The sequence below is a fragment of the Pongo pygmaeus genome, chromosome 9, assembly GCF_028885625.2.
Source record: "Pongo pygmaeus isolate AG05252 chromosome 9, NHGRI_mPonPyg2-v2.0_pri, whole genome shotgun sequence".
Classification (NCBI taxonomy): domain Eukaryota; kingdom Metazoa; phylum Chordata; class Mammalia; order Primates; family Hominidae; genus Pongo; species Pongo pygmaeus.
The window spans coordinates 79,736,329-79,750,637 of record NC_072382.2 but is presented as its reverse complement, the minus strand read 5'-3'; the positions used below and the strand labels follow the sequence as shown (position 1 = coordinate 79,750,637).

Below are 14,309 nucleotides of genomic sequence, written 5' to 3'. Positions count from 1 at the left end.
TTTAGGTTATATCTGTCTGCCATGCTAGAATGTAAACTCCTTGAGGTCAAGAAAAACTTCATGCCTGTCATAATCACCATGGGATCTCCAGTGCCCCCTGTGGGGCTTGCACACAGGGAGCACCCAAGAAATCAACCAAATGAAAGTAATTCCTACAGCAATCCTCCAAAGTATAGTAGTTGACGTCATCCCTGTTTTACATAAGGGAACTTGTGACTAGGAGAGGAGCTGTAACCCACATTTCACAAAGGACCACTTACATTATATAAAAGACATATGAGCTTTCAAAGCACATTCTTTAGCATAGTCCTGTTTAGCTTTCACTAGCCACTTCAGGAAATTATATCTGCTTTAATGTCAAAGCAGACTCTGAGAAGGAAAAATAAAACAGTTCCTTTTGTTTCAAGGTATTTGAGAAAAAGAAAAAAGAAACAACAGGGACTATGACTTGAGGCCAAATGATAAAGTAGCATCACAGGTTTCTACTCTCATCTTGAGTCTGTGGGTCTCTTCACTCAGTCAGATGGGCCCATCTGCAGAGAACCCGAGTGCTCCCAAGCTGTGTTACCATCAGTTAGCATCCCATAAACATCAAGGTCACCCTATTCAGGGCCCTTCCATTAAAATGTGTAAGAGCTCACAACCCAGCTTGTAAAGGGCTGGTGGAGGGGTGCCCAGTCACCAGGCCACTTTAACTTCATGCCAGGAGACCATGTCTAGTGTAAACTGGCAAGGAAGTTGAGTGTTTGGATGGACAGAGCGGTAGTCTCCAGATGGGAAGGGTGAGACTAAGTGCCTGGGAAACTACGTAGAGGACCTCATTTCATTTCACATATATCAGGGTCTGACTTGGATATAACAAAGGATAAGCAGGGCCAGAAGTGGCAGGAGGTGGGGATCTGCTGGAAAAGCTGAGAGTTTCCCTCAAAAGGAAGCCCACCTGTGACAGGTCAGTGTTCCTTGCCTGTTCTGAGGCTTCGTTTCCTTATCTGTAAAATGTCTGCCTTGAAGTACTCCAAGGATTGTCAAAACAATGAAAAGACACTAGATGATCACATGACCTTGTAGAATGTTCTCATACTATCTGGGCCTCAGTATCCACACCACTAAGAAGGATAGTAGCCAGGCATTCTCACAGCCTTGTTGTGATAGTTCAATGAGAAATTGTCCATGAAGAGTGCTTTGCAAACTGTAAAACTTGATGTGAGCATTAGTTAAATAAAAAATGGCTTTCCCACATATTACCTCATTTGATCTAATACCAACCCTGTGAAATTGGTGAAGTGGGAATTATCAACCCCATTTTACAGAAATGGAAAGCAAGGTTCAATGAATTGCATAATTGGCAGCTTGCAGATTACCCAGCCAGTAAGTGGCAAAGCTATAGGCAGATCAGACCTGTCTGACCCTAAGTTCCATGTTCTTTAATTCATTGTACATAGCAAAAAGGTGCAGGCATGAGTCATAGCTATAGGTTATTTTGATAATCTTTTGAATGCCAATATTAGTTTGTGCTTTATCTGGACTGTGATCTCCTGGGGGGCAGAGATTATATCTTATTGACCTCTGTATTTCTAGCACCAGGTACAGTCTCTGGTGTATAGTAGGCATGTGTGGATATTATTAGAAGAACACATGAATTAGTATGAATTTATTGATACCTACTATATATAAGGCAGGAAGAAGCCTCTGAAGTGGTTGCCATCATCGTTGCCACTTTGCAGAGGAAGAAAAGGAAGCTTACAGCTATTGAGTAGATCATAGAGCAGGCAAAACTGAGATCTGGAATCACATCTGATTCCAAGTCTTACTGTCTTTTGTCCGTACTGTCTCCAGGTGACTTAATAAAGGAATGAAGTACATTTTAGCTAAGACCTGAAGTCTGGAAGTTCATTGTGGGGAAAAGCCTGCTTCTTCTCTTGATCCCTGATGGCCTCTATGTGCTCTGCTGCCTGAAAACACCATGGCTTTGGCCCCAGCAGCCTGCCCGTCTCCTGGCTCACACCTCAGTGAATAGTATGCTTTCTGCTGTTTACTTTCACACCATAAACCACCACCTGGCAAAAGTGCTGAGTAAACCCAAACAAATACTAAGCTGATTTTTCATCTCTCCAAGGGCCCTCAAGGGAAAGTTCCAGCCCTGACCCCAGGCCCAGCCTCCAGAGTCACCAGGAAGTCATTGCCCTTTCAATGTTGTACAGAAGAAATGGGAATTACAGAGACAGGACCTAGGATGTCCTGGGGCCTGGAGATTGTCATTCTTTATCTTGAGGCAAGCCCAAGTGTTTGTCTATGTGAGCAAGAAAGGAGAAGAGCTTGAACAACATCCTAGGGGGCTGCTTGACATAGCTCCACAGCCCTGTCCTCGCGTGGGACAGTCTCATACAGGCAGGTCGCTAGAGAGAAACAGACAGGTGGGCCTGGTTGGACTTTTCAGCCAGGCTAAGTGGGGTATGGTGAATGTTTACCATTCTCAGGCACCTATAGCCCCAGGCATACCGTAATTCATCCATCATCCAACAAACCTTAGTAAGAGGTCTATTCTTTACCAGGATCTGTGCTTGGTACCAGGGATGGAGGTGATCAAAGGAATTAGACCAGCTTCAGGTTCCTAGTCTGATGATAAGACAGACACAGAAACAGAAAACCACTCTATCATGTAAAAATGGGAAGGAAAGAAACAAGTGAATAACCCACAGGGTGAATTACAGGAGATTTCTCAGAGGAGGGGGTACTTTTCAGCCAGGTCTTGGGGGTAGATTACACTGTCTAACAGGGAGGGTGCTCTATCATGGAATCCCACATTCTTACAGCCTGAAGGGATCTTAAATACCATTAGGTTCCACCTGCAACAGATGAGGAAATTGACACCCAGAAGAGAGGAATTGACCTCCCCAAAGCCACACGGTAGATTAGTGGCTGAGCAGGTATAGATCTCACAAACCTCCTAGACTCCCTGTCTGAAGTTCACTGTGCTGACCTCAATTCAGGAAACCTTTCTTGAGTTGCTTGATCTTTGTCGTGCCTTTTTGTCATCCACTTCACTGGGTGCTCGCCAGAGCCCAGTTAGGTCAGCAAAGGGCTGCTGCAAGGCAGCATCATGCAGCTCACACTCTCCAGACAAGGAACTGTCTGACAGGACCAGGAACTCCCCAGACAGGAACTGTAGCTCAGTGAAGTCAAGGGACCTGCCCCAGGTCACACAGCTCAGAAGCTCCTGAGCCTGGCATAGGACCCAGGTCCCTGGCTCCAGGTCAGAGATATCCCTTCCCACTTTACAGCTGAAGAATCTGATGTGTTACTGCATGTAATAAGTACCTCCCTTTTGAGGTAATGTGTTTGGCAGGATGTCTGGCACAGGAACACAACATACATGGTAACTCTTACTATTTTTTACATTTTCAAACATTTTATTCATTGTCTTGTAGATTGGTAGGAAGGTCTGAGCCTCTGAGACCTAATTTTGTTTTCTTTTCTTTTTCAAAGTAGCTAAGATATTAGCAGCTTCTAAACCAAGCATGCAGTTTGGAAGGGAGATGAGCAAATGCACCTTGACAGAGGTGCCAGCTAATTTAGTTTGAAAGAAATGAAAAGGATTGAGATTTTCATGTGAATTTGAAGCATGTTGGGCCACGAGGCGGGAGAATCAAGTCAGTCTCTCTCCCTCAGAGCCCTGGCAGAGAGCTTCAGTGGACATGGTTGCTCAACCTGTTTCCTAAAGAGCAGTTGTATTTTGGAAGACTTTACCACCTCTGCCTGCAGTAAGCATGAAGCTGTTGCTGGCCTGGAGCCTGAGGGGCTTGTGAATCGGGCCCTGTGTGTTTTGCACCGTCTCACAGATGGGCCTTTGTGAAGGGCGGGCAGCTCCACTCTGGCTATGAAGGGCCACCCTCCAAACCATTTGCTTTGGATCTGAAATCCCATTTAGATGGTTCTTGGAGTTGGGGTGAGGAAGCAGGAAGCTGAAAGAGAATAAACTCAGCAAAAGCACAGAACAAACTGCAGGTTTTGGACAACAACCTAGAGTATACTCATGGGGTTGGGGTTCAGCCTCCCTCCCGCACCCCAACCTCAATCAGAGTCCAGGCAGTCATGAAATGCAGGCCCCAGAATTCATCACATGCCCAGCCAGACCACAAGCACTTCATTTGGCGATGGGGACTCATCCTTTGTTTTCACACATAACTGGTTTTTAATTACGTTTGACTTTTCCTGATGTCTGTTCAGAACGCCAGTCCCCTTTGGAAGGGGTAAACACAAAGGCAGGGACAGGCTGGCAAGAAGGAGAAGCAAATTGAGCAGAGCCCTACAATCCCTCCTCTTTTGGTGGGGAAACAGGCACAGGGCAGGCTTCTGCCCAGAGAATTGTTCTCATCCGAGGGTCATTGTCCACGGAGATTAGTCTCCCGAGCCTCTGGAATCCCGATCTGTCACAGAAGCCCAGGTATGTAGCCAAGTGTGACTTTGGTTTCCAACAATAACTTGCTCAATACCTGTTGTTTTTCTCTCTCCTCTCTCCCCTGCCCCTCTGGCCACTGCCTCCCCTCCTGGCCCTGGTGTCCTCCCTTCTTCTGCTCCTCCCCACAGAGATCTGTGCTGCCGACTGTGGCGGCCACGGCGTGTGCGTAGGGGGCACCTGCCGCTGCGAGGATGGCTGGATGGGGGCAGCCTGCGACCAGCGGGCCTGCCACCCGCGCTGTGCTGAGCATGGGACCTGCCGCGACGGCAAGTGCGAGTGCAGCCCTGGCTGGAATGGCGAACACTGCACCATCGGTATGGTGGGCCGAGGTCCCCGGGTACCTTCTCTGGTCTGCAGGACACCTTTGTCTGTTGGGGCATTTCAGGGCCAGCCTGGGCCCTCATCGCATGTGGGGATGGGGAAGAAAGTCCTTTCATCTGGAGGCATTACGACTGGCATTTCCTAGCCATCAGTTGGATTTAAACTCACAATTTGGTATTTTCAACTTTATTACTCCCAATTTTCATTTCCTACGTCCTGGTTAGCTGGTTAGCACACCTTGCTCTTTAGCTCCTCCCAGGCTACATGCAGTATGGCTCTGTGTCAGGGAGCTCTGTGTTCAGGAATGAGGCAGATGAGCACTTCTTAGCAGCTATGGGCAAGCCCTGTCAACTTTCTGAGCCTCAGTTTCCTCACTCATAAGATGGGGATAATAATACATGCGAAGACCTTAGCAAAGGCTGGCATACAGTGGAGTACCCAGTACATGCAGCCATTATTATCCAATGCATTATCTTGCTGGGATGGCTGGGGCTTAGCTCTGAGCCCTCCATGCCCACTGGGCTCCTAGGTCAGAATTCCCCAAGAGGTCTGGAATCCTGGGGAGAGCTCCCCACACACCCTAAGGCCACATCTGGAGTCCATTAGGCCTGGGATCTTCCCCGTCCTCAGCTTCCATCCTGTCTGCATTTGTCTCCTTTCCCCTCCGTTGGGGGCTCCTCGGCACCAGCTCCTACTAAAGCAGCTCTGAAAACAAGCTGATCACTTCGTTCCCTTCTTTCTGCCTTTCCTGCTGGTTTTGTTGATTTTAAACTCAGCCAGATGTTTTGCTTGGTTTATTATCCTGGAATGAGCACTCACCAAAAGCTCTTTATTGAATTAACCGGTTTGTGTATATATGTGTGTTTTAGCTTCTTCCCCTTCCGTTTTTGTTTTTTGTTTTTTGTTTTTTGTTTTAAATGAAGGGTCTGTGATCAGATGGTGAGCACATGGCCTTAGAAGGCAGGATTCCAGGTACTTTTCTGGCTTAGAAAGTGACCTCTTGGGTCTTAGAGAAACTGGAAGACAAGCCCCGCAGCTTTGGAGAGACAAAGGAATTTTGAGCAAACAGAGCTACCTCTTACCCCTTGAGGGTTTTTTCACTCTTCATTGTTTTTGTTTTGAAGCCTAACATTAGTTTATATCCTTGGTCCCTGCCCCTGCAACATCCCTGGGTTTTGGCCATGGAACACCTTACATTTATTAATATTAATAATAATAATGGCTTCTGATTTTTAAGTATTCACAACGTGCCGACAGCTGCACTAAGAACTTTAGCTGCATTATTTTATCCTCCTTACAATCACCCCGTGAAGCAGTATGTATTATTTCCTCATTTTCAAGGACCTGAGGCTTAAGGTCACGGAACTTCAAAGAGGTAGAGCAGGAATTTGACACTTGATTTTTCCTTACCAGCTGCTTACTCTGCAGCCCTTGCACGACAAAGTCCAGGTTTTCTACTGAGGCATCTGCTCCTGTCCCTCCTGGAGACTGTGCCCTGTCGTGGCAGTTGCACTCAGAGTCCCTCACCTAATCTGCCCAGCCCCCACCCTCAACAGAGCCACTCCATCACAATGGCAGCCACTGCAGGTTGTGCTGCGTCATGTTACTGTGTGCACCTTGATGGCTTCTTTATATCGGTGTCATCCTCCCTTACAATTGTCCTGGAAACCCCTTAGTGAGAAGTGGCCCTGGTCATCCGAGGGGGCCTCTTCTTTAAACTCTGCTTTCCCCTCACCTTCCCTTTTCTGCATGACTGAGGATGAACAAACCTTTCAACCTCCCAGCCCAGAAGAAAGCCCACACCTATCTAAAAAACAAAAAACAAAAAAAAACAGAGCCCAGAGAGGGCCCATTCTGTTTGCTGTCTCTTGCTTACAGAGTCCTCAGTTCATCTTACCAAACTCCAAAACGTTTGCAAATGTTGGACAAAAATGTTATAAGATAAACGCATCTCATCTTAGGGAACCTCTCCCTTTGTCTAGTCACACATGACTCATGTCAGGGCTTGTGGGCAGGCTGTTTTACAGGCAGTGTTTTCTGGATATTCATCAGCCTGGCCTTAAGAATGTCCCTTTTATTTTGATGCCAAGAAGTCAAACCGTCCACTTCTACCTCCCCTGTATGCTCTGTTGTTGCTCTTCTAGAACAGATTCCACCTTGGGGATGCAGATACCTTTTCCCCTCCAGATAAGAAACACATCAAGGTAAATGTGCACAATATGAGAATAAGGTTGACCGTCCTAAATACCAAAGAAATGTCATAGGACATTGAAGAAGCAATGGACTAGTCATAGTGGCTCAGCTGAAAGGACTTTGGCTGGGAATTCTATTAATACCTCTCATTGTGTGGTGAGCATTTTCTTCGTCCTTGTCTAATTTTCCTGCATGGTAACCTTCTCTCTGTGGGTCTCTGCCTGTGGCCAGCTGTGTCCCCACGAGAAGCTCAACACCCTCGTGCTGAAGGAACACTTCAATAACCCTGTAGGATATAAGGGAAGGGGTAGGGGAGGCAAAGTAGAGAAACAATGGTGCCATCCTTTTCTTGTTGAAATAGAAATGAGGAGGGGAAATCCATTTTTAGTCTTTGATGGTAACAAGAAGCATTTCCTTGTTTCCAGAGAACTTTACTCCCTGTGAGAGTCATTTAGGAAAAGAAAAAAACTGCTGATGTGAAAAGTTAGAAATTCAAAGTGTTAAATTTTCTCTTGTTATCAGATTTCATTATTATGCAATAGGTCATTATCGTGTAGCTAGCTCCTAGCTGCAATAGTTATTTCCCATACCAGAGAAAGAGCTGGTATCCATGACACTGATTTAGAGACCTCTAGGCAGTGGAAGCAAAAAAAGAGGTCCTGTTTATTTACATATTGCTGCCCTGCATAAACAGGAAGGAATGGCTTGATGACCTTACAGCAGGACTACAGAATTTAAAGAACAAGACAAATCTGGGCCCCTTATGGCCAAGTCCCCAGCGTTAAGAACCTTTTTACCCCAGTGACATTTCCCAGAGCAGATTATTATAGTAGGAATTAAATATCTTCTTTTGGAGCCTTTGGCTCACCTTATCTTTCATGGAAGCTACATGATTCTTCTCAAGAGAGGTTGGTTTTCAGAATGAAAGGGAATTTGACAGTGGCATCCTCTTCAATGACAGTACTTTTGTCAAACAGCAAAAATATTTCACATTCAATCCTAATTCCTTATGTTAGGAATCACCTGTCTCTTTGCATCTTGAAGGATGGTCTTTGGTAAAAGCACCAGGGCCAGACCATGCAGTTGCCTGAGGCTTTAGTTTCTCTATCCATGAATCACAGAATGGAGTGGCCGGAGTAGGTCCTCAAGGGTGACAGAATTTCATCCCCCTCCTCCACTGCCCACAGAACTGCACACCCATCAGCCCAAAAGTGAGTCACCTGCTCCTAAAAATATCTCATGAAGAAAAAGGGATTCTTCATTTTTACTGTTACTTGCATGACACTAATACTCCCACTTGCGTATATGAAACCCAGTTTTCCTAGTCCAGAAGTCAGGGTAAGATGGATTGATTTGGATCTGTTTCTCAAGTATATGATTGACAGAGAGTCACCAAGTGCATATTTTTGGTTCTTTTCAAGGAGTTTTATGGATCCATGAAGTCTGGGGCTTGACCTCTGATTTCCTTTGAGAAAGCTGTAAATCGTGGTTAAATTTAACAAGTTATTTAATTTTTTTCCTATTGCTTTGAAAACACTACTAACACTTTGGATCAATTCTATGATGGTTTTTCTATTCACCTCAGTGCCCTTGTCTCTAAAGTAAAGAAAACACCTGTAGAAAATGCCAGCTTCTGATTGCATTAATAAAATTCCAGCTTGACTCCAAAGCTGTGATTTTTCAAGATACCAGATATACAGAATTATTTACCAGACTTCAGGACAGCTGTCCAATCCTAGAAATCCTGATTCTTAAACAAAAGCTTCCTCTGGGGGTAAAGATCAAAATGATACCCTGAAGATACAATTACTTGAGTGACCAAAACCAGACTTCCCAATGAAGAGAAATTATGAAGAAAAGCCACAAAATCTTCTGTGCTTTGTCCAGGGTTTTTTTGTTGTTTTTTTTTTTTTTAAAAAAAGATAGAGTCTCACTCTGTTGCCCATGCTAGAGTACAGTGGCACCACCTCGGATCACTGAAACTTCCGCCTCCCAGGTTAAAGCAATTCTTCTGCCTCAGCCTCCCGAGTAGGTGGGACTATAGGTGTGCACCACCACACCAGCTAATTTTTGTTTTTTGTTTTTTTGAGACAGAGTTTCACTCATGTTGCCCATCCTGGAGTGCAGTGGCGCGATCTCGGCTGACTGCAACCTCTGCCTCCCGGGTTCAAGTTATTCTCCTGCCTCAGTCTCCCAAGTAGCCGGGATCACAGGTGCCTGCCACCACACCTGGCTAATTTTGTAGTTTTAGTAGAGACAGAGTTTCTCCATGTTGTTCAGGCTGGTCTCAAACTCCTGACCTTAGGTGATCCACCTGCCTCGGCCTCCCAAAGTGCTGGGATTAAAGGCATGAGCCACCGCACCCGGCCTAATTTTTGTATCTTTAGTAGAGACGGGGTTTCGCCATGTTGGCCAGGCTGGTCTCTAACTCCTGACCTCAAGTGATCCACCACCTTCAGCCTCCCAAAGTGCTGGGACTACAGGCACGAGCCACCACACCTGGCCCTTTGTCAGCTTTTGAATGATAGCTATCAGATTTCTTTTTCATAATCAGAAAATCCTTAACCAAGAGCCCACAAATCACTCATGAGGTATAAGCCCCTATGATAATGCTATGGTTATCCCTCCTGAAAGCATTCACTCACAACAGGACCTGTGGTTTGACAGGATAGATGCTGACAAGGAGAAAGAGGAAATGTACAGGGATCTACCTCAAGTTATCAGAGCACAAGTTTGATTTGCTGATGATCCTGGGAGACTTCAGCCCACATGTGGTGGGGTGAGAATCTGGCTTTGAATTTCTCTCAGTGTGGGTGTCACTGACCACTTATCCAAAGAGAGAAGAGCACTGATGTATCTAAGATCTTAGCAAGAACATCTCTTTTGTGGTTTGTCATCCATCCGAAAGAAGCTCAGATGACTAGAACCACCAACCCATCACCTGCTGTAGTGATCCTTGTTTCTTGTGGCCTAACATGTACCAATGATGCAGCCGTTCGAGTTGCCCTGAGGCTCCTGGAGAGTAAGAATGGAAAGCCTCTTGCCATGTTCTCCATAACTTTGGATAGGGGGCCCCTGAAGATTCTTAGGATTATCCCAAGAGAAACTTTTGGAAACCTCTGTTGGTAGAGGCAAGTCAAGGAAAGAAGTTTTTATGTTCGTGATCAGAGAAAGGCCAAAGAGACCTAAGACCGCGCAGACCAACCTCATGCCAAAAGCTCAGTCTGTAGCATAAATAGCTGTAGTACCTTTATTATCTCCAGCTTTTCACATAGAGATAGGAACATAGTAGGAGTATGAGAAACATTTGTACAATACCAAAGAAACAAGCGTGGCCCAAGAGAAAAGATGACTACTGCCATCATCTTCATCCTGAAGTTCTGAAGAGAAAGATGGAGGAATTGATGAAGTCCTGAATCCGCCTTGCATAATGCAAAGTTTGCATCATCTTTTCTAAAAGTTGGTACTTTAAAATCATGAATTTTTAAATAATTGTACTCAAGAGTATATGCGCCAAGGTTTTCAAACAATAAAAGCAACCACAGTATGGACTTCCGCATATGCCTTTTATAAATAAATGGCAGTAAAGTTCAAAGACTCATTTGTCACTTCCATTTTCAATAGCCAGAGACAAGGAAGCTCCATTCCATTCCCAGAAAACTCATGGACTTGGTATTAACTGGCTGTTACCAGCTTTTGGATTCACAGTGTGGCTTGGGGGCTCTTTGTAGCAAAGGAATCCCTTTTGATTTGTGGAGTCAGGATTTGAAGTTTTGAATGTCTACTTTTGTCTCCTGAAAACTCACAGTGCTGATGGTAACCTGAGCCTGCCTCCATCATTTCCATGGATTTTCTTTCCTACCTGTGGTCTGGAGAAATTAGTAAGAATTTTTAAAGGTATCAAAAACATATTTTCACTTAATAGTGCTCTTCATGGTGACATGGTTCTTGAAAACGAAATGGCATTAGAAGAGAGAGAGCTCTCTTAAGTCGGCCCCTGGCCCCGGGAGATTATCCTATAGAATGGATATAAGCTTCACTCACCACCAGAACCAAGATACTACCATTAAGTTTGGAGACAATCAGGAAAGTTTTTTTCATCAGAGAACTCCCTCATAGTAGAAGCTATGACCACTTGGATCCCAGTGATGGCATCTCATCCAGCCTAGCCATCCCTGGGAAAAAAATATAGGCTCACTACACCTCTTCTATAACTGGATTCAGAGTTATTACAAGAACTTATAATCAGGACCCTCCAAAAAATTCTGCAGATATGAAAGCTAACAAAACCACGACAGCCAGGTGATTTTATGTATTCATGCTCTTTGATAGCATATCCTGGGAGATGAGATAAAGAAATTTTAGACCACTTTGCAAAATTAGATAAATTAGCTTGACTAAGACTAAAGTGACAGATGAGCCAAGAATCAAGAAAGATTTCCCTTTAGCCAGAGATATTTCCTAGGCCATTTTTCATGTGGGCTGTCCCCATTTTTCATTGTTTGGCATTCCATAGCTTTGTTTACTCACCCCTACTTAATAAGTACTCTCTTTCATGTTCCTATCTTATATCCTGCATCTCATGGACTCCACAATATCTATAAGAATGAAGAAAAGCATGTAGCCTCAGTTAAAATTTCCTCTTCCCAATTTTCCACTTGGCTGTGCAGGCTCCAGAAGCATATTTCATCTTGAACCAGAGACCACATGGATACCTGAACTACGAACACAGCCTCTCATCCACTAGTCTTTGAGGCTAATATAGAGTGATGAACAACAATATCTGTTCTATCCAGAGAATTGAAAAAATATAATTTATGGTTTTTTTATGAAGAGAGTAAGAATGTTTAAAGAACCCTAGGGATTCCTGATAAGGCCACACCGTTGCAGTCCAGTCCTGTCTGATGGACTTTTGATTCCTGTGTGAAATTCAGCTGGGGCTGGAGTACAGCCTGGCTGAAGGCATCAGATCCTTTAGGAGACTGCCCAGTTACCCGGCCTTTGCAGAACACACTAGTAGGAGGTGTGGAGAGATAGGAAAAGAGAAGCTCCTCGAAGAGCTATAACTACAGCCTAGGGAGGGCAGGTGAAATGGTATTAGTGATTCATTTTGGAAATTAAGAGGCCTGCCCTGCATTAAACACACAGCCAGACACCCATATATAGACACAGTGGGGTTTATTTCAGAGCAACCTTTGATACTCATCCTCAAATAAGCAAAACTTTAGAAGGCCAAATAACTCAAGGCTTGGATACAATGCCTCCATTGGAAAACAAAGCACACATCTTTCTTTAGGGTTAATAAGCATTGAGAAGTGGTCAGATTTTCTTTGCTTTGTCTTGTTTTTCACAGTGACATCCATTGACCTGCACCTCATAGTCTGTGTAAGATGCACAAAGGAGGGATGCGTCTTACTTAGAACACTAAGCATTTTGCATTCAAGCATATGTGGGCACATGTGTACCTGGAAAATTCAAGAATGGCAAACAGATAATCCAGCAGTATATTTGACCAAAGACTCAACCCCCTTCACTAGTGCATATCAGAGATGATTCAAATTTTGCGTATTTCTAAATTCCGACTTCTTGGAAAGGCCCCTGCCCAGATGGGGTACCACTTGTTCTTGGTATGGCTGCTTCACCTGTAGGGAGGTTGGATGCTGCTCTGAGTAGTCAAAAGGACAGGCTCTAGTTTTCCGTAAAGCCAGACAAAGCGGCAGAGCAGGAGTGTGGCCACTTTTGCAGCTTCCCATCCTTCTTTGTCTGTTTTCCTTATTCATATGTCTTCTTGTTTCTATGATCACATTTCCAAACGCCTGGATCACAGAATGAGTTGAAGTTCCTTTTGGCCATCCCTGGAGAATGCTTGCTCTCCCTTCTCCTCTCTCGTGTCATCCTGTCTTTGGTTTTATTTTCCCCACCATGGCATAGGCCTGTCCCAAACATGGGACACAATCCCTTTGTCTCTGTAGCATCTGGCATGGTTATGTGGCAGGCGATATTGCACTTACTGGATCCTACCTTAAATGTCCTGTCTTTTATCTCCCTAGCTCACTATCTGGATAGGGTAGTTAAAGGTATGGTCTTCCTTCCTCTATTTTCCTGTTGTCTTTGTATGTGTGTTTGTGTATGAGTATAAAAGAAGAATGTGTATATGAAAATGTATATACACCATATAAGCATGATGTCTGGATGCTACTGCATCCCCAGTTTTGTCGCAGCATCCATTGCCGAAAGGGGATGGGTTTTCGGTCACAAGGTGGTTGATATACCTGGAGTGTCATTCTCCCCACAAGATGCTCAGATCTGTTTGTGACAATACCATTGTACTTTTGTTTTTCTCTCCCCGCTGCCCCACGTACATACACCTTTCACTCTTTCCACCCCATCTCATGTCACCCTGCCCATCTGTTATGGCCCCTGGTCCACCAGAATTAAGATGCTGGCAACCAGGGTGGGTGGCCTGAGAAAGGAAGAGACCCAAGAGCAAGTTAAGAAATTTTAAGGACTACTTTCTAGTACTCCTGTGTTCATTCATCCAACAATCATCTATGGAGCACCCACTGTGTACTAGGCACCTGCGCCAGGGTCTGGAGACAAGGGGACAAACAGGCCCCTGACCTCAGGGAGCAGACGATCTGTTTGTTTATTTGTTTGTTTTCCTTTTCAGAGAAGGCCTGACTTTGGTAAGTTCTGTCTTTGAAGAGTGTTCCCTAGAAGCAAAGTAATTCCTTCCATTTTAAACATTTATATTAGTTAGGTGGTACCTGATTTTCCAAATAGGCCACATTGCTCTAAGAATAAGTCTCAGAATAATCAGATATGTGTGCTCTGAAAAGACTCTAAGCTCCTTGAGGAGAAATACCATGTCATATTCATCTTTTTGTTCTCAGGCCCTAACACAGCACCTGGTACAAAATATGTGCTCTGCAGATAGCGACACATATTCTAGAGTCAGACTGCTTGGGTTTGAATCCCAGCTTCAACACTCAGGGAACTAAGTGACCTTGGGCAAGTGATTTAACTTCTCTTCTCTTGCTAACAGGACCTACCTCATAAGGCTAGTATGAGGATTAAGTGAAGTAACGAATACAAAGTGCTTAGTATATAGGCAGGAATTGTGCTCAATAAGTATGAATTATACTGCTTTATCATCATATTCTTATTCTTATTCTCACCCTTAATTTGAAGAAAGACTTCATTAGCTAGATTAATTTTTGAAACTGTAAAGGAAAAGGCTAAATTGGCTTTTAATAAGAGATAGCAACAGCTGTTTTAAAACTTATGGAAAGAGTTTTGGGGAAACATAACTGACTAAATGTTTTTCAGCTACGAC

General features: G+C 44.3%; 1 protein-coding gene across 6 annotated transcripts in view; it reads left to right on the top strand.

The window, feature by feature from the left end:
• TENM4 (teneurin transmembrane protein 4) overlaps window positions 1-14,309 on the top strand; it is a 782,056-nt gene that overhangs the window by 649,492 nt on the left and 118,255 nt on the right. For all 6 annotated transcript variants that reach the window (XR_010127599.1, XM_063671257.1, XM_063671258.1 and 3 more), the window contains one exon: window positions 4,588-4,773. Coding sequence is in view for 5 of the 6 variants with exons in the window: in XM_063671257.1 (XP_063527327.1) it covers window positions 4,588-4,773 (186 nt within the window). In the remaining variant the exon portion in view is untranslated. The remainder of the gene's footprint in view (window positions 1-4,587; window positions 4,774-14,309) is intronic.